This window comes from Somniosus microcephalus, chromosome 34, assembly GCF_052327205.1.
Source record: "Somniosus microcephalus isolate GS21.2 chromosome 34, FLI_Smic_1.0, whole genome shotgun sequence".
Taxonomy (NCBI): domain Eukaryota; kingdom Metazoa; phylum Chordata; class Chondrichthyes; order Squaliformes; family Somniosidae; genus Somniosus; species Somniosus microcephalus.
This window is the reverse complement of record NC_141020.1, coordinates 6,928,740-6,951,357: the sequence shown is the minus strand read 5'-3', so window position 1 is coordinate 6,951,357 and position 22,618 is coordinate 6,928,740. Positions and strand designations below refer to the sequence as shown.

Here is a 22,618-nt window from a genome sequence, read left to right as displayed (position 1 = left end):
ACAAAGGGAATTTGACTCATTCGGGCTCGGTAAACCACTGTCCCAGAGCATAATTCAATGGCAAAAAACCATGTGGGAAACAAAAACCACAGGGGTTCAATTCCGCTTTACATGGGCAGCAGAGTACGTTCAACGGTTCAGTACAAGCCAGTGCCAAACCCAAGTGTAAAACCACAGCGTTATAAAGGAGTAGGAAGGGAAACTGGAGGGTCGCCAATGAAAAAAAAAACAAGACAGATCAGCATTTGCGCTCGAACTCCATCGTCAGAACAGCTCTGGGCAGTGGGTTAGACTCTGGGCTTTCGCCTCTGTGTTTCTAAGAAGTGCTTGAAACACTGAAGAACATCGGAACAGGAGGAGGCCATTCAGCCCCTCGAGCCTATTCGGTTAGGTCATGGCTGATCCGTATCTCAACTCCATCTACCCGCCTCACTACCTTTTGCCTAACAGTCAGCGAATGCTCCAGCACATTCACCACATCAAGACTATAAGAACCTAAGAAATAGGAGCAGGAGTCGGCCATTCAGCCCCTCGAGCCTGCTCCGCCATTCAATAAGATCATGGCTGATCTTCTACCACAGTTCCTCTACACACCAGCCACCTAGTCTTCATTTCCACTCTCCCGCTCGCTCCACTTGCCCTTTAAGGTTCCTCTTTTTCAGCCTAATCCTCTTTGAAGAGGATTTAAGGGCTTTAACAATAGTTTGCGGCAGGGAATTCCGCATTCTAACCACCTTCCATGTGAAGAATCTAACCTCCCCGCTAATTTTTGATGCTGGTCGACCCCCCCCCCCCCCCCCCTCACCCTCTACCGAAGGTGGGCCAAATGGCCTCCTTCGGTGCTGTAATCTTCTCTGCGGTGTATTTTATGGTGTTATTTCTAATTTACAGCATTTCCAACGTTTCCCGCCCGCCCCTCCGCTCAAGTATTAGGAAAGATTTGTCCCACAGACCTGCTGGCAAGAGATGCAAATGGCTGGACCTGCAGCGAGGTGCCCATGATGATGAGGAGGTCACATGTTGGAAAATCCTAAGCACAAGACAAAAAGCGCTCATTTAAAGGGGAGGTGAAAACCCGCACCGTCGCAAATTAAGTATCTCATCCGGGTGCCTTTAATTAAAAAAAATAAAAATGTATTTATATAAAAGAAAGACTTGTATTTATACAGCACCTTTCATGACCCCAAAGCGCTTTGCAGCCAATTAAGTATTTTTGTGTTGTCACTGTTGTAATGTGGGAAACGTGGCAGCCAATTTGTGCACAGCATCTCCCACAAACAGCAATGTGATAATGACCAGATCATCTGTTTTTTTTTTACTGACATTGATTGAGGGATAAATATTGGCCCCAGGACACCGGGGCGAACTCCCCCTGCTCTTCTTCGAAATAGTGCCATGGGATTTTTTACGTCCACCTGAGAGAGCAGACAGGGCCTCGGTTTAACGTCTCATCCAAAAGATGGCACCTCCGACAGTGCGGCTCTCCCTCAGCACTGCACTGGGAGTGTCAGCTTAGATTTTTGTGCTCAAGTCCCCGAAGTGGGACTCGAACCCGCGACCTTCTGACTCAGAGGCGAGGGTGCTGCCCACTGAGCCACGGCTGACACAAACATTTCAAAACTTCCAAGTTCCAGCCCTAAGGAAAGCTCAGCAAAGTTTGCATCGTACCCTGTGACGTAAGAAAACTACTAGGCACTTGGTCTAAGCGTTAAACAAAGCTTTAATCAACTGTTTTACAACATGGAGGTCTAGTTGTGTCCTTCACTAGTTCCTGTTAAAGAATGTCCTGAGCAAGCTGGGCCCGTGCCCGAGTATTTATACTCTCCCTGGACAGCGCCACCAGCAGGTCACCCAGTATTATTTCATAAGTCATTTCCACATGAATGACAAGATTCATGTCACCCTGCCTGTGACATACTTCATTGCGTCAGGTGCGTTCCTGACGTGTTATATTAAACGCAAGGAGCGGGTGCTGCTGTTGAACTTGGTGGCATCTGATGTTGCCCCTCAGTTATGGGGAAGTGAGCGTGGAGTTCCGCTGCCAGACGCGCCGTAAGTCAGCGACAAACACTTCAAGAAAGCACCTGACGCAATGAAATATGTCACAGCCAGGGTACAATGCGGACTTTGCTGGGCTTTCCTTCGGGCTGGAGACTTGAAGATTTTAATTTAAAAAGTTGGAAACTTTTTTTTTTTTTTATAACTACTAGTCAATCATTTGTGGCACTGTGCACGGGAAGTCAAGACCGAGTGTAGTCCTCGGGTGAAGCAGGAATAGAGGGTAGGGGGAGAACTGGACAAGGGTGTGCAGATTTAATTCAGTCCTCGTTTTTGAAGACATATGTTCTGTCCTTTTTAAAAAATATATATATTTGACTTGTTTTTACATTATTTATAATCAAACCCACAAAACTTAGGGCAACTTGGGAAGCAGAGAAGTATAGTTGGACGAGGATAGATGTCTCTTTGCCGTGCAGGCGGAGGAGCTGGGAGACGCGAGGCGGAGGTGCGATAGCACCGCCACAGGTGGGAGGCCGTAATTACAAAGGTCTTTTCGATTAGAAATTTGGATACCAGAAATGACAACGGGGAAAACCGGACACAAACGTGTGAGAAATACATCACAACCAGAAGCATGCGTCGACATCAGGTTTTTAATATATCGTAGCACAGACATGGGGAGTGGGGAGCAGAAGACCTGAAGTCCCTTCAGCCTGTTCTAAGTCAACAAAGGCTTCAAGGAATTATTTGATGAAGTACAATTTACCAGTGTCCCGGTAAATATTCTCCCAAAACCACCACGAGATGGGTTAAGCGGTCAGTCAGCACACTGTGATTTTCTGGATATACATAAAGGCTACCTCACTTGCTTTTCTACCAACAGTCATCAGACTTCAGTGTTTTTTTCTAGAAGAAGAGATTGAGTAGGCTAGGCCTATATTCCCTACAGTTTAGAAGAATGAGGGGTGATAACACTGAAACACATAAAAGTCTTAAAGGGCTTGACAGGGTAGATGCTAGGAGGATGTTTCCCCTGGCTGGGGGGTCTAGAACCAGGGGTCACAGTCTCAGAATAAGGGGTCGGCCATTTAGGACTGAGATGAGGAGGAATTTCTTCACCCAAAGGGTGGTGAATCTCTGGAATTCTTTACCCCAGAGGGCTCAGTCGTTGAGTATATTCAAGACAGAGAGCAATAGATTTTTGGATATTAAGGGAATCAAGGGATATGGGGATAGTGCGGGAAAGTGGAGATGAGGTCGAAGGTCAGCCATGATCTTATTGAATGGCGGAGCAGGCTCGAGGGCCGAATGGCCGACTCCTGCTCCTATTTCTTATGTTCTTATGTAGAAGTCATTGGGATGTTTTGGAGATAAATGCAAGTCTTTTGCCATCTTGATTCAGTGATTGCACTCTCACCTCTGAGTCAGAGTTGTGGGTTCAAGTCCCACTCCAGGTCAGGATCTAGAATGACAATTCGCTGCAACACTGAGGGAGAAGTGCCGTCTTTTAGATGAGATATTAAACCAAGGTCCTGCCTGCCTATTCAAGTAGACATAAACGATCCCGCGGCACCTTTTTCAAAGGACAGCAGGGAGGTCTCAAGGTGGTCTGGTCCACATTCTTCCCCCCCCGCAATCACCAACCATCAAAACTCATTAGCTTAGCCACTCATATCATTGCAGTTTGTGGGACTTTGCTGTGTGCAAAACGCCAGCTCCACCCGCTTACAAACGGTGAGCACGCTTTGTAAACGCTTTGGGACATCCCACAGACATGAACGGGGCTAAATCAATCCAAGCTCTTCCACGGAGAAGCACTTCAGAGCAGAGGAGGTTACGGGGAGATTTAACAGAGTTGCTGAAAAGGATGAGGGGTTTTGATGGAGTAGATGGGGAGCAACTTCTTCCAGTGGCAGGAGGGTCGGTAACCAGAGGGCACAGATTTAAAATAATTGGTAAATTTTACCGTAACACAAGTCCAATAAGGTTTTACATTAAGCGAGTATAGAATGTTTCGGCAGGCAGGTTCCTTGAAGGGAAACCCGTAATAGAAGTTTTGACTTACACGCACAGAGTGACCTCAAAACACGTCTGAAACTCACCACTGACCATGCAATATTCACTGGCTGCTTCCTGTCAATTCATTTCAAGGGAACTCGCTGTGGTGATTTTAAGAAATTGCTCATTGGTATAAAACTATTCACGTAACCAGAAATAGAATGACAGTAACTCGGTGCGTCCAAATCTCCCGACTTTTTATCTGTCCTTCTGATCAGTTTCGGAGCCAATCGGCTGTTTTTCTATTTGGGGGTATCACGAGTGTTAATGATGAAATTCATTGTCCCGTGATTTGTCCTGACATAAACAATGCCTCCACATTGTTAGGAAATGTCAGGCTTTGGGAGGAGAGGGGGATCGGGATCGGGAGGGAGGAGGGGGAATCGGGAGGGAGGAGAGGGGAATCGGGAGGGAGGAGGGGGAATCGGGAGGGAGGAGAGGGGGGGAATCGGGAGGGAGGAGGGGGGGGGGGAAATCGGGAGGGAGGAGGGGGGGGATCGGGAGGGAGGGGATCGGGAGAGAGGAGGGGGGATCGGGAGGGAGGAGGGGGGGGGATCGGGAGGGAGGAGGGGGGGATCGGGAGGGAGGAGGGGGGGATCGGGAGGGAGGAGGGGGGGGATCGGGAGGGAGGAGGGGGGATCGGGAGGGAGGAGGGGGGGGATCGGGAGGGAGGAGGGGGGATCGGGAGGGAGGAGGGGGGGATCGGGAGGGAGGAGGGGGGGGGATCGGGAGGGAGGAGGGGGGGGGATCGGGAGGGAGGAGGGGGGGGGATCGGGAGGGAGGAGGGGGGGGGATCGGGAGGGAGGAGGGGGGGGGGATCGGGAGGGAGGAGGGGGGGGATCGGGAGGGAGGAGGGGGGGGATCGGGAGGGAGGAGGGGGGGGATCGGGAGGGAGGAGGGGGGGGATCGGGAGGGAGGAGGGGGGGATCGGGAGGGAGGAGGGGGGGGATCGGGAGGGTGGAGGGGGGGGATCGGGAGGGTGGAGGGGGGGGGATCGGGAGGGAGGAGGGGGGGATCGGGAGGGAGGAGGGGGGGGGATCGGGAGGGAGGAGGGGGGGGGATCGGTAGGGAGGAGGGGGGGAATCGGGAGGGAGGAAGGGGATCGGGAGGAGAGGGGGATCGGGCGGAGAGGTAATTGGGCACGGTTCTGATGCCCTCACTAGCCCGTCAACATTCACTGGCGTGCTCATTTGGGCGAAGTACTGGAGGGTGGCCAGTGGTGCCCATAGAACTAAATCAGCACCTTTGGAGAAGAAGGGAGAACCATTGGATCTTCCAACACAATGCTGAATTCCATTATGAGCAGGTCAGTCAGAATCAACCAGCGCGATGGAAAGCACTAGGGGTGCACACACGCTCCTGCTGTTGTTGCAAACCTTGTCGGTTGGCTGCAAGCTGTTGGCTCAAGAGGAGAGGAACTGGCATCAGATCAAAGCTGCCAGCTTATCTTGTTTGGCCGCGCCTTCAGCTGCCTGGGCTCCGAGCTCTGGAATTCCCTCCCTACACCTCTCCTCCTCTCTCTCTCCTCCTTTCAGACGCTCCTTAAAATCTTTGACCAAGCTTTTGTTCACCTGTGCTAGTATCTCCTTATGTGGCTTGGTGTCAAATTTTGTCTGATTTACGCTCCTGTGGCGCGCCACGGGAACGTTTTACTTTAAAGGCGCCGTATAAATGCAAGCTGTTGTTGATTTAAGTTTGTCATTTTGCCCGCACACAGTATTTGGAGTGCAGCGAGGCAAACGCGTCTCTAAGCTCAGGAGTGGGGCGCAGCCCGCCATTCCCCACCGGCTTCGGGCTGGCATAAAGCGATGAGGGCAGTTTTGGAGGATGCTGATGTCTGGGCGGGGGAAGGATGCGGGGGGGGGGGGGGGGCGGGGGAAGGGTGCGGGGGGGGGGACGGGGACGAGGGGGGACCGAGGGTAGGGGACGGGGGGGGGGGGGGGGGGACCGAGGGTAGGGGATGGGGGGACGGGGGGATGGCGGAAGGATTGGGGGGGGGGGGGGGGGGCGGGGGCGCCCGGGGGAGGGGCGGGGAAAGGATGGGGGGACGGCGGAAGGATGGGGGGGGGGCGGGGAAACCGCACTGACTGACACACCCTGAGCTGCTCTTGGGTGAGCACTGGGCTGAAGACGAGCAGAAATTAAGACAAAGAAAATTCACGAGGGAATTTAATTTATTACAAATAAAAACAAACAGGCCCTCATCCTATCCACCAGAAAATGCAGCCCAATCCAAGCCCTCCCCAACTGCTGTGGTAACTCCTGTGGTGGGGGGAGGGGGCTAAGAAAAAAACTAAACCTGTATCCAATTTTAAGCAAAACTCAAAGCAGTCCCTCTCTGACTATAGAAGACCAGGGTTTCCTCACGGCGCCTCATCAGTCGAACATAACTGTCCCATACTCAAGAATGGCTTGGGAGAAAGGCTTTGGCGATCAATCACGTTTCAACACGGACGGTGCTGATTGCAATTATACTTACGGACTCCATGGTGGCAAAGAATTGTTGGGGGAGGCTCTCGCCGAAGAACACGATGTCTATTTAGAGGAATGAGATGAGGATTAAACACAGCGGTTTCCTTTCGCAACACTAAACGCACATTTTAAAGTCATGCTTTTCTAAGCCAGCAGGGCAAGACAATCAATAGTGTCGGCCTACAGGAAGCACGGTGGAGAGGTGCAGGAAAGGAGAGACAATGCCGCACGCACACACCAGTTTTTCTTCTTTTTCTTCGATGGCTCGGATGCACAACATTGAATCTCGCCCTTCACACTGACCCCTAGCTGTACCTTTGACACTCGCTTTGCATGAATGCTCCCGCTCCCTCAAACCATCACGAGCTTGACCCAATAACATTAAACAGCCAGCACCCGGCTCCTGAACACCACTCAATGATCCCTGCTGGAGAGAGTGCGAGGGTGTGAGAAAGAGTGCACGAGAGAGAGAGAAAAAGAGAGAGAGAGAGAAGCCCTCAGACCGGGGGTTGAACCTGGGACATTCCTGGTCTACATGACCCCACAGTGGGGAGAATTCACCTGCAAGCGAACATTGCGGCCTGGAATTTACTGCACACATGGATTCCAAAACAAGGGATTAAAACCCCGAGTTAGCCTATTACAGCAGGGGCTAGCAACAGACATAGAAACATAGAAGATAGGAGCAGGAGTAGGCCATTCGGCCCCTCGAGCCTGCTCCGCCATTCAAATTCAGTGCCCTGTCCCTGCTTTCTCCCCATATCCCTTGATCCCTTTAGCCTTAATAAGAAATATATCTAACTCCTTCTTGAATATATTTAATGAATTGGCCTCCACTGCCTTCTGTGGTAGAGAATTCCACAGGTTCACCACTCTCTGGGTGAAGAAATTCCTCCTCATCTCAGTCCTAAATGGCTTACCCCTTATCCTTAGACTGTGACCCCTGGTTCTGGACTCCCCCGCCATCGGGAACATCCTTCCTGCATCTAGTCTGTCTAGTCCTGTTAGAATTTTATAAGTTTCAATGAGATCCCCTCTCATTCTTCTGAACTCCAGCGAGTATAAGCCCAATCGACCCAATCTCTCCTCATACGTCATTCCTGCCATCTTGACATACTCCAACTGACCTCAGAGTCACTAGCCCGGGGTGAAAATACGGCCAGATAGCCAATCACTATCTGATTCTTGCCTGAAGGTGTGTGTATGCACATGGATGTCAGACTGGGCTTGCATTCCCTCGAGTATAGAAGATTAAAGGGTGATCTAATTGAGGTGTTTAAGATGATTAAAAGATTCGAGAGGGTTGATAGAGAGAAACTATTTCCTCTGGTTGGGAGGGGGGGGGCGGAGTCCAGAACAAGGGGGCAGAACCTTAAAATTAGAGCCGGGCAATTCAGGGTGATGTCAGGAAGCACTTCTTCACACAAAGGGTGGTGGAAATCTGGAACTCTTCCCCAAAAAGCTGTTGAGGCTGGGGTGGGGATCAATCTAAAATTTCAAAACTGGGATCGATAGATTTTTGTTGGGTAACGGTATTAAGGGTTGTAGAACCAAGGCGGGTAGATGGAGTTCAGATGCAGATCAACTATGATCTCATTGAATGGCGGAGCAGGAGCGAGGGGCTGAATGGCCTCCTCCTGTGTTCCTAGTAATGCACCTCGTGGGAACAGCCCAGCAACACTGGTGATCTAAGCTCGACTATGAAGAACTTGGATTTGGCCACGGTACCAGACGTAGCTTTGTCTGTGTCATCGATTTTACTTACCGGGCTTCACTACAGAATTGCACTTTTCGCATTTTGGGAGCGGCTTTGTGAAGATCTGCGCTGTTTGAGGGAAAAAAAAAGGGGAAAGGAAATTAGCAACTTAACACATCATAAAGCTGCAGTTTACTGCGATTATATAGGGCCTTGGGGATACCACTCAGAGTACAGTGTACAGTTTTGGTCTCCTTACCTAAGGAAGGATATACTTGCCATAGAGGGAGTGCAATGTAGATTCCTGGGATGGGGGGATTGTCCTATGAGGAGAGATTGAGTAGACTAGGCCTATATTCTCTAGAGTTTAGAAGAATGAGAGGTGATCTCATTAAAACATACAAAATTCTTACAGGGCTTGACAGGGTAGATGCAGGGAGGATGTTTCCCCTGGCTGGGGAGTCTAGAACCAGGGGTCACAGTCTCAGAATAAGGGGTCGGCCATTTAGGACTGAGATGAGGAGGAATTTCTTCACTCAGAGGGCGGTGAATCTTTGGAATTCTCTACCCCAGAGGGCTGTGGAGGCTCAGTCGTTGAGTATATTCAAGACTGAGATCGATAGATTTTTGGATATTAAGGGAATCAAGGGATATGGGGATAGTGCAGGAAAGTGGAGATGAGGTAGAAGATCAGCCATGATCTTATTGCATGGCGGAGCAGGCTCGAGGGGCCGAATGGCCGACTCCTGCTCCTAATTCTTATGTTCTTATTAGTTCGAACATGGTCGCAGAGGGGGTTCGGAAAAAGGGCACGCCTCCCCCCGCGTCCCCATCCCCCCCTGCCCGCGCGCGCCAGCCCCCCCCGGCGTCCCCATCCCCCCCCGCGTCCCCATTCCCCACCCCGCGCGCGTCCCCATCCCCCCCCGCGTCCCCATTCCCCACCCCGCGTCCCCATTCCCCCCCCCCCCAACCCCCGGCGTCCCCCCCCCCACGTCCCCCCCCCCCCACCCCGGCGTCCCCGTCCCCACACCCCCCCCCGCGTCCCCACCCCCCCGCGTCCCCATCCCCCCCCCGCGTCCCCATCCCGCATCCCCATCCCCCCCCCCGCGTCCCCATCCCCCCCCCGCGTCTCCCCCCCCCCGCGTCCCCCCCCCCCCGCGTCCCCCCCCCCCCCCGCGTCCCCACCCCCCCCCGCGTCCCCATACCTCCAGTTCCATGGCCAAGATGTTGCTTTTTGGGGTGGGGTGGGCTGAAGAGTTGTGCTAGTTTAGATATGATTTTAGTGTTAATCCCTTTAGCCGTGGCTCAGTGGGCAGCACTCTCGCCTCTGAATCAGAAGGTTGTGGGTTCAAGCCCCACTCCAGTGACTTGAGCCCATAATTCATGCCGACACCCCCAGTGCACTGTCGGAGGGGCAGTACTGAGGGAGCGCTGCACTGTCTGAGGGGCAGTACTGAGGGAGTGCCGCACTGTCGGAGGGGCAGTACTGAGGGAGCGCCGCACTGTCGGAGGGGCAGTACTGAGTGAGTGCTGCGCTGTCGGAGGGACAGTACTGAGGGAGCGCCGCACTGTCGGAGGGACAGTACTGAGGGAGTGCCGCACTGTCGGAGGGGCAGTACTGAGGGAGTGCTGCACTGTCGGAGGGGCAGTACTGAGCGAGTGCTGCGCTGTCGGAGGGACAGTACTGAGGGAGCGCCGCACTGTCGGAGGGACAGTACTGAGGGAGTGCTGCACTGTCGGAGGGGCAGTACTGAGTGAGTGCTGCGCTGTCGGAGGGACAGTACTGAGGGAGCGCCGCACTGTCGGAGGGACAGTACTGAGGGAGTGCCGCACTGTCGGAGGGGCAGTACTGAGGGAGTGCTGCACTGTCGGAGGGGCAGTACTGAGCGAGTGCTGCGCTGTCGGAGGGACAGTACTGAGGGAGCGCCGCACTGTCGGAGGGACAGTACTGAGGGAGTGCTGCACTGTCGGAGGGGCAGTACTGAGTGAGTGCTGCGCTGTCGGAGGGACAGTACTGAGGGAGTGCTGCACTGTCGGAGGGACTGTACTGAGGGAGCGTCGCACTGTCGGAGGGGCAGTACTGAGGGAGCGCCGCACTGTCGGAGCGGCAGTGCTGAGGGAGCGCTGCACTGTCGGAGGGGCAGTACTGAGGGAATGCCGTACTGTCTGAGGGACATTACTGAGGGAGTGCTGCACTGTCGGAGGGGCAATACTGAGGGAGCGCCGCACTGTCGGAGGGACAGTGATGAGGGAGTGCTGCACTGTCGGAGGGACAGTACTGTCTGTGGGACTGGAACCCACAACCATCTGATTCAAAGGTGAGGGTGTTACCCACTGAGCCAGAGCAGTCAGTGCCGAGGCAGTGCTGCACTGTCGGAGGAGTGAGTAAACACTGGCTTACTGTCCTGGTACAGGGTGTGTTTAATACTGGATTACCATCCTGGTACGTGGGTTGGGGAAGGGTGTATCAACGCACACTTACTTTTCATCCAGTCCAAGTTATACTGCTTCCTGCACGCGCTGCTGGTACAGTGGGAGGTGTAGAACGTTCCATGAGCCTCTATCAAGTCCTCGTCCCTCAGCCCGACTACTCGCTCCAGGGTGTCAATGTTCTGGAGTAGAGCGTTAAGAGAAAAGAATAGGATTAGGTTCAGTGCCAGGAGTCACACAGAGTCTGACGAAGGGTCATTGACCTGAAACGTTAACTCTGTTTCTCTCTCCACAGATGCTGCCTGACCGGCTGAGTATTTCCAGCATTTTCTGTTTTTATTTCACACAGAGTCGACGGCCTCTGGAACAGATTTCCAAAACGTGAGAGTCTGAATTCACTGCAGTCCCACAAAGGGGAGGTGGACAAGTTGCCGAGAGTCAAGGACATCTCGAGCGACAAACGGCAAGTGTGGGAAAGGTACAATTATTGATGCGAGTTACTGCACTCTGCTGCAACTTGCTTAATTGCCTTTTGGGGGTCAAGGACGAACTTCCCAAAGTTTTTTTTCCTCCCTGGAGATTCGTCTGACTGGGAGGTGGGGGTCTTGATGATGCACGTGGGCTACACCGCGATTGGATGGGACAGGCTTTTGATGGGCATGGTGGTCTTTCCCTGTCCCTTTTCCTGTTGGGGATCACGACAGGCTCAGCGAGTGGGCAAGAACATGGCAAATGGAATATAAATGTGAAGTTATCCACTTTGGTAGAAAAAACAGAAAGGCAGAGTATTTCCTAAATGGGGAAAGATTGGGGAATGCAGATGCTCAAAGTGGACCTGGCTGTCCTTGTACATGAGTCACTGAAAGTGAACGTGCAGGTGCAGCAAGCCATTAGGAAGGCAAATGGTATGCTGGCCTTCATTACAAGAGGATTTGAGTACAGGAGTAAAGAAGTCTTACTCCAATTATATAGGGCCTTGTTGAGACCACACCTGGAGTACTGTGTACAATTTTGGTCTCCTTACCTAAGGAAGGATATACTTGCCATAGAGGGAGTGCAACGAAGGTTCACCAGATTGATTCCTGGGATGGCGGGACTGTCGTATGAGAAGAGATTGAGTAAACTAGGCCTGTATTCTCTTGAATTCAGAAGAATGAGAGGGGATCTCATTGAAGCATAGAAAATTATTACAGGGCTTGATAGGGTGGATGCTGGGAGAATGTTTCCCTTGGCTGGGAAGTCTAGGACCAGGGGCCACAGGCTCAGGATAAGGGGTCGGCCATTCAGGACTGAGATGAGGAGAAATTTCTTCACTCAGAGGGTGGTGAATCTTTGGAATTCTCTACCCCAGAGGGCTGTGGAGGCTCAGTCATTGGGTATATTCAAAACAGAAGTCGATAGATTTCTGACTAGTAAGGGCATCAAGGGATATGGCGATAGGGCCGGTGAATGGAGTTGAGGCAGAAGATCAGCCATGATCTCATTGAATGGCGGAGCAGGCTCGAGGGGCCGAATGGCCGACTCCTGCTCCTATTTCTTGTATTTTTCATATGTTTCTAAGAAAGGCCCACGAGAACTTGCAGAATTCACCAGCTGTCCGGATCACTATCAGTATGTTATTCATTCTCACAGGAACAGGAAGAGGATCAGGCCATTCAGCCCCTTGAGCCTGTCTCGCCATTTAATTAGAGCATGGCTGATCTGTACCTCAAATCCACATCCCTAATACCCTTATCTAACAAAAATCTATCAATCTCAGTTTTGAAATTTTCAATTGAAGCCCCCTCCACCCCCCCCACAACCTCAATAGGGGGGGCGGGGGGGAAAGAGTTCCAGATTTCCACGACCCTTTGTGTGAAGAAGTGCTTCCGAGCATCACCCCTGAACAGCCTGGCTCTAATTATAAGGTTTAATGCTAATAAAAGCTGATATATATTTTTTATGAAGACATTCTGCTGTGTTGCTACTGGACGGGAATGGAAAATTAGGCCGCTTCCTTGCTCCTGGTTGACCCCTGCTGGAAAGTGTGCGCTTCTGCATGTTTGGTGAAGACAAATGGGGCCTGCTTGTGATGCCCTCTATAGTCGAACAACCGAATGACACGCGCACATTGAGAATGGCTGCTTGGGTAAAGTATTTGAGTGGGTGCGGCTCCCACGGCACTGCACCCCAACAGGCGCCAGCAGCTTCAGAGGGGCAGAGGGGTGATTGGTGACCGACTCCTCGCTGGGGCGGCCTCAAAAGACGCTGTTGCGCGAAGCTTGGGCCACTGCCTCCCTACACGCGTGAGTGGCCGGCAGTCGATGGCAATGCGCCGGACTCGCAAGCTGGGAAGAGCCGGGGGAGGAAAAAACAGGTCTTTCAAGATCAGTCAAGTTCGCCTTGCTGATGTGGCTGCTGGTTGCTGAAGACCCATGTGTCAGGAACCAGAGCCGCTAGTACAGCAGGAAGAGCGACATAAAAAGCAGCTGAAGGAAAGTTGCAGTTATCTGCTTGGCAACAAGGAGTCGGCCAGCTCAGAAACAACAGGAAGGGGAAATATATAACTGCTTCGCTCATATTAAAGTCCCCACCACTTATAGTGGGCGCATTAACAGACAGGGGGGGGGGTGGTTTATTCATTCACGGGATGTGGGCGTCGCTGGCAAGGCCAGCATTTATTGCCCATCCCTAATTGCCCCTTGAGAAGGTGGTGGTGAGCCGCCTTCTTGAACCGCTGCAGTCCGTGTGGTGAAGGTGCTCCCACAGTGCTGTTAGGGAGGGAGTTCCAGGATTTTGACCCAGCGACGATGAAGGATTGGCCGATATATTTCCAAGTCAGTATGCTGTGTGACTTGGAGGGGAACTTGGAGGTGGTGGTGTTCTCATGCGCCTGCTGCCCTTGTCCTTCTAGGTGGAAGAGGTCGCGGGTTTGGGAGGTGCTGCCGAAGAAGCCTTGGCGAGTTGCTGCAGTGCATCTTGTAGATGGTACACACTGCAGCCACGGTGTGCTGGTGGTGGAGGGAGTGAATGTTGAAGGTGGTGGATGGGGTGCCAATCAAGCGGGCTGCTTTGTCCTGGATGGTGTCGAGCTTCTTGAGTGTTGTTGGAGCTGCACTCATCCAGGCAAGTGGAGAGTATTCCATCACACTCCTGACTTGTGCCTTGTAGATGGTGGAAAGGCTTTGGGGAGTCAGGAGGTGAGACACTCGCCACAGAATGCCCAGCCTCTGACCTTGTCCGTGGAGAAAGCCTGTACCGTCTGGCCTTTGAACTCTCGCAGCGAGATTAGGGGAGCACACAGTTGCGAGCAATCAGTTAAAATGAGAATGAAAGAAGAAAGTAGACAATGGCAGAGTGTACCTGTGTGTAACAGCGTAACAGCAGTCCCTTGTCCCGCAGCATCCGCATGAAGTAATGGCAAACCGTGGGCTGCAAAAAGAGACCCGTTCGTTATTAAAGGGGACGCAAAGGAGGAGGACGGTACATTTTGGGCAAAGTGCGTCTCAGTTTTATTACTGAAAAAATATATACACGTTCTTATCCCTAAGGTCACTGGGATAAGTGATAAATAACAAAGGGTTACAGAGCGATCACGATGCCACGGCATCCTCCCCGTGAACACTGGCTACACCAAAATAAACTGGGTGCTTGGCCTGGAAACTAGGCAGCGGCTAACATTTCTAGCTTTAATAGTTGCCAAAATGGTCTTTCGTGTCTCTCCATTCATGATTCTCGCGACTATAAAGAGGTGAAGGAGATTAAGCTCCCATTGAATATCGCGGCGCTACGTGCAGTGGGGCCACGCGCGTCGGCACGTGGTGCCGCCCTCCCCTGGCGCGGTGCGCACCGGGGCCCTGCTGGACCACCGGGGAGCGGGGCGCCGGCTGCCCGATCGCAGCCGGCACCCCACAGGAGGAGGTCAGAGGGGGCCGGTGCTGGCAAGCGGCCCCCCCCCTTATAAAATGGCCGCCCGGCCCCTGCTGTTTAACTTGCGCTGCCGCGGCCGCTGAAATGCCACCCTGACCCTGTCGGGCACAGCGTCCGGTGGTAGGTCAGGGGGCGCTGCGCACGGCGATGACGTGCAGCTCCACGGGGCGCCACTGGCTACTGCCGCCACTAACCTCCTGCTGAATTTCGCGGGAGGAGTTAGGGGGCACTAACGGGAGGCGCAAAGCAACCGAATCTTCCCCCCCCCCTCCCAACTCTCCAGGCAGAATAAGCCTGGGTTTGCCCGGCTGCAGTTACAGACTGCCTTTAACGGGTGGGGGGGGGGGGGGGGAGCTAGGTTGAAATATTTGTTTCAAACTCTTTTATATGCGTCATAGAATCATAGAAATTTACGGCACAGAGGAGGCCATTCGGCCCATCGTGTCCGTGCCGGCCGACAAAGAGCTATCCAGCCTAATCCCACTTTCCAGCTCTTGGTCCGTAGCCCTGTAGGTTACGGCACTTCAAGTGCATATCCAAGTACTTTTTAAATGTGATGAGGGTTTCTGCCTCGACCACCCTTTCAGGCAGCGAGTTCCAGACCCCCACCACCCTCTGGGTGGAAAAAGTTCTCCTCAAATCCCCTCTAATCCTCCGACCAATTACTTTAAATCATCTCTTACCTTAAACTGTCCGGGGTACAGTTCTTTTGCCAGTGCAAAAAATGGCTCTGGATTTTGCTGAAATATAACAGAGGAATGTCAGTGACATTAACAAAGCGACGCAGGACTACCTCAAGACACAATCAGGAAGTAGCAGACACTTGGGAGTCCAATAAAGAAAGACTTGCATTTATACAGCACTTTTCACGACCACCGGGTGTCCCAAAGCGCTTTACAGCCAATGAAGTACTTTTTGAAGTGTAGTCACTGTTGTAATGTAGGAAACGCAGCAGCCAATTTGCACACAGCAAGCTCCCACACACAGCAATGTGATAATGACCAGATCATCTGTTTTTTAGTGATGTTGACTGAGGGGTAACTATTGGCCCCAGGACACCGGGGAGAACTCCCCCTGCTCTTCTTCGAAATAGTGGCCGTGGGATCTTTTACGTCCACCTGAGAGAGCAGACGGGGCCTCGGTTTAACGTCTCATCCGAAAGACGGCACCTCCGACAGTGCGGCACTCCCTCAGCACTGCACTGGGAGTGTCGGCCTAGATTTGTGTGCTCGAGTCTCTGGAGTGGGACACGAACCCACAACCTTCTGATTCAGAGGCGAGGGTGCTGCCCCACTGAGCCACGGCCGACAATCCATTATAATGGAGAACCTTTGACTTGTCCCAAGGAAGAAAATAAAGGGTAAGTCTTCAGCCGCACCCACCCAAACAAGGAAGTGCCCGGTTTTCCCCGCTCTTCCCCCTCAGACAATCCGGATGGGGAGGGAATCCCAGGTTGTGCCTTTGTTGGCAGGATACTGTGCTGAAGTCCTGCCACGCAAGGCTGCTAGGCGTTGAAGCCCAAACTAAAAGGAGACGAACAACTTGTATTTATATAGCGCCTTGAACCTAGTAAAACGTCCCAAGGTGCTTCACAGGAGCGTCATCAAATTTAACTCCAAGCCATGTACGGAGATATTAGGACGGGCGATCAAGAGCTTGGTCAAAGAGGTAGGTTTTGAGGAGTGTCTTAACTCACTAAAAAACAGATGATCTGGTCATTTATCTCATTGCTGTTTGTGGGATCTTGCTGTGCGCAAATTGGCTGCCGCGTTTCCCACATTACAACAGTGACTACACGTCAAAAAAAGTACTTCACTGGGTGTAAAGCGCTTTGGGACGTCCTGAGGTAGAAATGCAAGTCTGTCTTTTCTGCTGTGACCAAACATAGTAACTCACGGCGAGGCAACCAGAGATCGACTCGACGAGTGAGCGCAGCGTAGCGCCAACCCCCCTCCACGGAGCGAGGACGCAAACCTCTCTCTAAGGCTCAGCTGACTCTTGGGTTCTTGTCTGGCACAAATATAATGCATTGTAACACAAGAAGGGCAACTAAAACAACAAAATAAGCATCTGTTACCTTGAAGTAGCCACTTTCAAAAATTGCTTCTGGATATGGCAGGTCGTACTTCTGAAGGTTGTGGTAGAGGCCGGTACCGGGGCTGCGGAAGTCGGGGATTCCAGCCGCTGTGATTGGGGAAAAGAATTCATGGAAATAGCATTTCGAAAATGTGCGTGCTGCGCAGTAGCGGCTGATCAGGTCGTCGGTCTCTCGACAGTGGATTGCTTTCGAAGTGAAGGATCTACTGTTAATTGGGAAAATGCAGCTTCCATCCCATGGTCAGTGCAGCAAGTGAACGTAAACCTACACTGGCTCCCGATCCGGCAAGGCCTCGATTTTAATATACTCATCCTCCTTTTCAAATCCCTCCATGGCCTCGCCCCCCCTCCCTATCTCTGTACCCTCCTCCAGCCCCACAACCCTCCCGGGATCTCTGCGCTCCTCTAATTCTGGCCTCTTGCGCATCCCCCGATTTTAATCGCTCCACCAATGGCGGCCGTGGTTCAGCTGCCTCGGACCTAAGCTCTGGAATTCCCTCCCTAAACCTCTCCGCCTCTCTCTCCTCCTTTAAGATGCTCCTTAAAACCTGCCTCTTTGACCAAACTTTTGGTCACCTGTCCTGATTTCTCCTTATGTGGCTCGGTGTCAAATTTTGTTTGATAATCGCTCCTGTGAAGCGCCTCGAGACGTTTTACTATGTTAAAGGTGCTATATAAATGCAAGTTATTGTTGATGGATTTACACCGCAACACTGCACGGTACACACGTAAGCAGTGGTAAAGACAAAAAGCTCAGATTGTCCCAATATATAGGAGTAATAAGAGCAAAGAAGTCTTGCTGCAATTATATAGGACCTTGGTGAGAGCACACCTGGAGTATTGTTGGTGTTCAGAGGGACCTGGGTGTCCTTGTGCACGAATCACTGAACGTTAACTTGCAGGTACAGCAAGCAATTAGGAAAGCAAATGGTATGTTGGCCTTTATTACAAGAGGATTTGAGTATAAGAGTAAAGACGTCTTACTGCAATTATATAGGGCCCTGGTGAGACCACACCTGGAGTATTGTGTACAGTTTTGGTCTCCTTACCTAAGGAAGGGAGTGGGCCTTTGGCATAGCGGTCGCATCCCCGCCGCTGGGCCAGAAGGCGTAGGGTTTCGAACCCCGCTCCAGACAGTCCTGGCAAGTGGAGTCGGAGCGCCGGCTCTAAATTCTGGGTTGACATCCAGCAGGATACTTGCGTCCATGGGTGTGGGTGGCCCCCCCCCTCGTATGGGTTGTGGGAGCCCGTAAAACCCTCCCGCCATAGGACTAACCACCCTAATGGCTGGTACAAAGATGGTTACGGTCACGGAAGGAGCGTTAATCGCGGCCAGAAATCCTTCCACCACTTCATACAGTTCCCCAAAGGGAACAGTGTGAAGACACGTACGACGACGATGACCTAAGGAAGGATATACTTGCCATAGAGGGAGTGCAACGAAGGTTCACCAGACTGGTTCCTGGGATGGGGGGATTGTCCTATGGGGAGAGATTGAGTGGACTCGGCCTATATTCTCTCAAGTTTAGAAGGCTGAGAGGTGATCTCATTGAAACATACCAAATTCTTAAAGGGATTGACAGGATAGATGCAGGGAGGATGTTTCCCCCTGGCTGGGGAGTCTTGAACCAGGGGTCACAGTCTCAGAATAAAGGGTCGGCCATTTAGCACTGAGACGAGGGGGAATTTCTTCACTCAGAGGGTGGTGAATCTTTGGAATTCTCTACCCCAGAGGGTTGTGGAGGCTCAGTCACTGAGTATATTCAAGACAGAAATCGATAGATTTTTGGACTCTAAGAACATAAGAAATAGGAGCAGGAGCAGGCCATTCGGCCCTTCGAGCCTGCTCTGCCATTCAATGAGATCACGGCTGATCTTCTGCCTCAACTCCATTCACCGGCCCTATCGCCATATCCCTTGATGCCCTTACTAGTCAGAAATCTATCGACTTCTGTTCTGAATATACCCAATGACTGAGCCACCACAGCCCTCTGGGGTAGAGAATTCCAAAGATTCACCACCCTCTGAGTGAAGAAATGTCTTCTCATCTCAGTCCTGAATGGCCTACCCTTTATCCTGAGGCTGTGGCCCCTGGTTCTAGAATCCCCAGCCAAAGGAAACATTCTCCCAGCATCCACCCTATCAAGCCCTGTCATAATTCTGTATGCTTCAATGAGATCCCCTCTCATTCTTCTGAATTCAAGAGAATAAAGGCCTAGTTTACTCAATCTCTCCTCATACGACAGTCCCGCCATCCCAGGAATCAATCTTGTGAACCTTCGTTGCACTCCCTCGATGACAAGTATATCCTTCCTTGGGTAAGACGACCAAAATTGTACACAGTACTCCAGGTGTGATCTAGGGGAATCAAAGGATGTGGGGATCGGGCAGGAAAGTGGAGAGGAGGTCGATGATCTTACTGAATGGCGGAGCAGGCTCGAGGGGCCGAATGGCCGACTCCTGCTCCTGTTTCTTATGTTCCTGCGGGACATAACTGTGGAGATGTGCTCTTGCTCACCTCTACAGGACTAACCTTAGTCGGCAGTGGGAATAAATGTCAAATTGACCCTTTTGTAACAGACTAGTTAACAGAAGACCACACACTTACATGTTGATATGCCAGCTCCAACCATGCAGATAATCTTCTGGCCTGAAGGCAAAATGAGTAAAAAATATTAAGCAATGGATAGATGTTAAACAAAGACTAACCACTCGTAGAATGCTCCTTATTTCCCTCCCCTCCGCCTTTCAATTCCGCCAGATAACAATTGATGAAAAGAGGAATCAAAGATAAATGTGCTCAAAGGTGCGTGAATAAACTGGCCAACTCCAGACAGTAAGATACCAGAGTATTTTTTTAATTTTTTTTTATTCATTGATGGGATGTGGGCGTCGCTGGCTGGCTAGGCCTGCATTTAGTGCCCATCCCTAATTGCCCTTGAGAAGATGGTGGTGAGCTGCCTTCTTGAACCGCTGCAGTCCATATGGTGTAGGTACACCCACAATGCTGTTAGGAAGGGAGTTCCAGGATTTTGGCCCAGCGACAGTGAAGGAACGGCGATACAGGTCCAAGTCAGGATGGTGTGTGGCTTGGAGGGGAACTTGTAGCTGGTGATGTTCCCATGCGTCTGCTGCCCTTGTCCTTCTAAGTGGTAGAGGTCGCGGGTTTGGAAGGTGCTGTTGAAGGAGCTTTGGCGAGTTGCTGCAGTGCATCTTGTAGATGGTACACACTGCAGCCACAGTGCGCCGGTGGTGGAGGGAGTGAATGTTGAAGGTGGTGGATGGAGTGCCAATCAAGCGGGCTGCTTTATCCTGGATGGTGTCGAGCTTCTTGAGTGTTGTTGGAGCTGCACTCATCCAGGCAAGTGGAGAGTATTCCATCACACTCCTGACTTGTGCCTTGTAGATGGTGGAAAGGCTTTGGGGAGTCAGGAGGTGAGACACTCGCCGCAGAATTCCCAGCCTCTGGCCTGCTCTTGTAGCCACAGTATTTATATGGCTGGTCCAGCTCAGTTTCTGATCAATGGTAACCCCCAGGATGTTGATAGTGGGGGATTCAGCGATGGTAATGCCATTGAATGTCAAGGGGAGATGGTTAGAGTCTCGCTTGTTGGAGATGGTCATTGCCTGGCACTTGTGTGGTGCGAATGTTACTTGCCACTTGTCAGCCCAAGTCTGAATGTTGTCCAGGTCTTGCTGCATATGGACACGGACTGCGTCAGTATCTGACGAGTCTCGAATGGTGCTGAAGTGTTCAATCATCAGCGAACATCCCCACTTCTGACCTTATGATGGAGGGAAGGTCATTGATGAAACAGCTGAAGATGGTTGGGCCTAGGACACTGCCCTGAGGAACTCCTGCAGTGATGTCATGTGATTGAGATGACTGACCTCCAACAACCACAGCCAACTTCCTTTGTGCTAGGTATGATTCCAACCAGTGGAGTGTTTTCCCCCGATTCCCATTGACTTCAGTTTTGCTAGGGCTCCTTGATGCCACACTCGATCAAATGCTGCCTTGATGTCAAGGGCAGTCACTCTCACCTCACCTCTGGAGTTCAGCTCTCTTGTCCATGTTTGGACCAAGGCTGTAATGAGGTCAGGAGCTGAGTGGCCCTGGCGGAACCCAAACTGGGGCTGAAAGAGAAAGACTTGCATTTCTATAGCGCCTTTCACGACCTCCGGACGTCCCAAAGCGCTTTACAGCCAATGAAGTACTTTTTGAAGTGAAGTCGCTGTTGTAATGTAGGAAAAGCAGCAGCCAATTTGCGCACAGCAAGCTCCCACAAACAGAAATGTAACAATGGCCAGATCATCTGTTTTTAGTGATGTTGGTTGAGGGATAAATGTTGGCCCCAGGACACCGGGGAGAACTCCCCTGCTCTTCTTCAATATAGTGGCTGTGGGATCTTTTAGCTCCACCCGAGAGGGCAGACGGGGCCTCGGTTTAACGTCTCATCCAAAAGATGGCACCTCTGGCAGTGCAGCACTCCCTCAGCACTGCGCTGGGAGTGTCGGCCTGGATTTTTGTGCTCAAGTCTCTAGAGTGGGACTTGAACCCACGACCTTCTGACTCAGAGGCGAGAGTGCTGCCCACTGAGCCACTATCTAGTGGGAACTTCAGCTGAAGCCTGGGAGCAGGTGCCTGGCCCATCCTCTAAAATGGTGCACAATGCAGGAGGAGTAGAGGGAAATAAACACTGAACACTAATTAATTGGCAATCTGGTCCGTAGAGGCCACTGGATGGATGGCTGGTGTGTGGGAAATGAAAAATGCCACATTGCTGAAGGAGAGAGCACTCTTCTGAAGTTTGGGCTGCAGCACGTCGCTGCAGTAGAGCAGAGGGAGCGTTACTCTAGCATCTAGCTGCTCTATCGGATCAGGCTCCCGGTCCGGCATCGCCTCGATTTTAAAATTCTCATCCTTCTTTTCAAATCCCTCCATGGCCTCACCCCCTCCCTATCTCTGTAACCTCCTACAATCCTCCGAGATCTCTGCGCTCCTCCAATCCTGGCCTCTTGCGCATCCCCCGATTTCCATCTCTCCACCATTGGCGGCCGTGCCTTCAGCTGTCTGGGCCCCGAGCTCTGGAATTCCCTCCCGAATCCTCTCCGCCTCTCTCTCCTCCTTTAAGACGCTCCTTAAAACCTACTGACATGAATCTTGCCATTCATGTGGAAATGACTTATGAAATGATACTGGGCGGCCTGCTGGTGGCGCTGTCCAGGGAGAGTATAAATACTCGGGCACGGGCCCAGCTTGCTCAGGACATTCTTTAACAGGAACTAGTGAAGGACACAACTAGATCTCCATGTTGTAAAACAGTTGATTAAAGCTTTGTTTAACGCTTAGACCAAGTGCCTAGTAGTTTTCTTACATCACCTACTTCTTTGACCAAGCTTTTGGTCACCTCCTTGCATGGCTTGGTGTCAAATTTTGTTTGATAACGCTCCTGTAAAGCGCCTTGGGATGTTTTACTACGTTAAAGGCACTATATAAACACAAGTTGTTGTTCTTGAAAGTGTTCCATTCTTCACCACTGACATCCCTCAGCTTGATGAGTGCCAAAGTCCCAAAAATTCAAAAAAAGTTTTTAAAAAAATAAAGTAAGGTTAAAGCCAAGCAACATCCTAGACTTAAATAAACATAGAAACATAGAAGATAGGAGCAGGAGTAGGCCATTCAGCCCCTTGAGCCTGCTCCGCCATTCAATATGATCATGGCTGATCGTCCAAACTCAGTACCCTGTCCCTGCCTTCTCCCCATATCCCTTGATCCCGTTAGCCTTAAGAAATATATCCAACTCCTTCTTGACTATATTTAATGAATTGGCCTCTACTGCCTTCTTTGGTAGAGAATTCCACAGGTTCACCACTCTCTGGGTGAAGAAATTCCTCCTCATCTCTGTCCTAAATGGCTTACCCCTTATCCTTAGACTGTGACCCCTGGTTCTG

The 22,618-nt window shown here is 51.6% G+C and overlaps 1 protein-coding gene across 1 annotated transcript in view; it reads right to left on the bottom strand.

The window, feature by feature from the left end:
• Window positions 1-22,618, bottom strand: part of sirt2 (sirtuin 2 (silent mating type information regulation 2, homolog) 2 (S. cerevisiae)) — a 56,996-nt gene that overhangs the window by 16,161 nt on the left and 18,217 nt on the right. Inside the window, 8 exon segments of the mRNA XM_085973295.1 lie at window positions 954-1,030; window positions 6,539-6,594; window positions 8,297-8,356; window positions 10,710-10,839; window positions 14,000-14,068; window positions 15,250-15,306; window positions 16,644-16,750; window positions 19,272-19,313. Coding sequence (XP_085829421.1) covers window positions 954-1,030; window positions 6,539-6,594; window positions 8,297-8,356; window positions 10,710-10,839; window positions 14,000-14,068; window positions 15,250-15,306; window positions 16,644-16,750; window positions 19,272-19,313 — 598 coding nt within the window.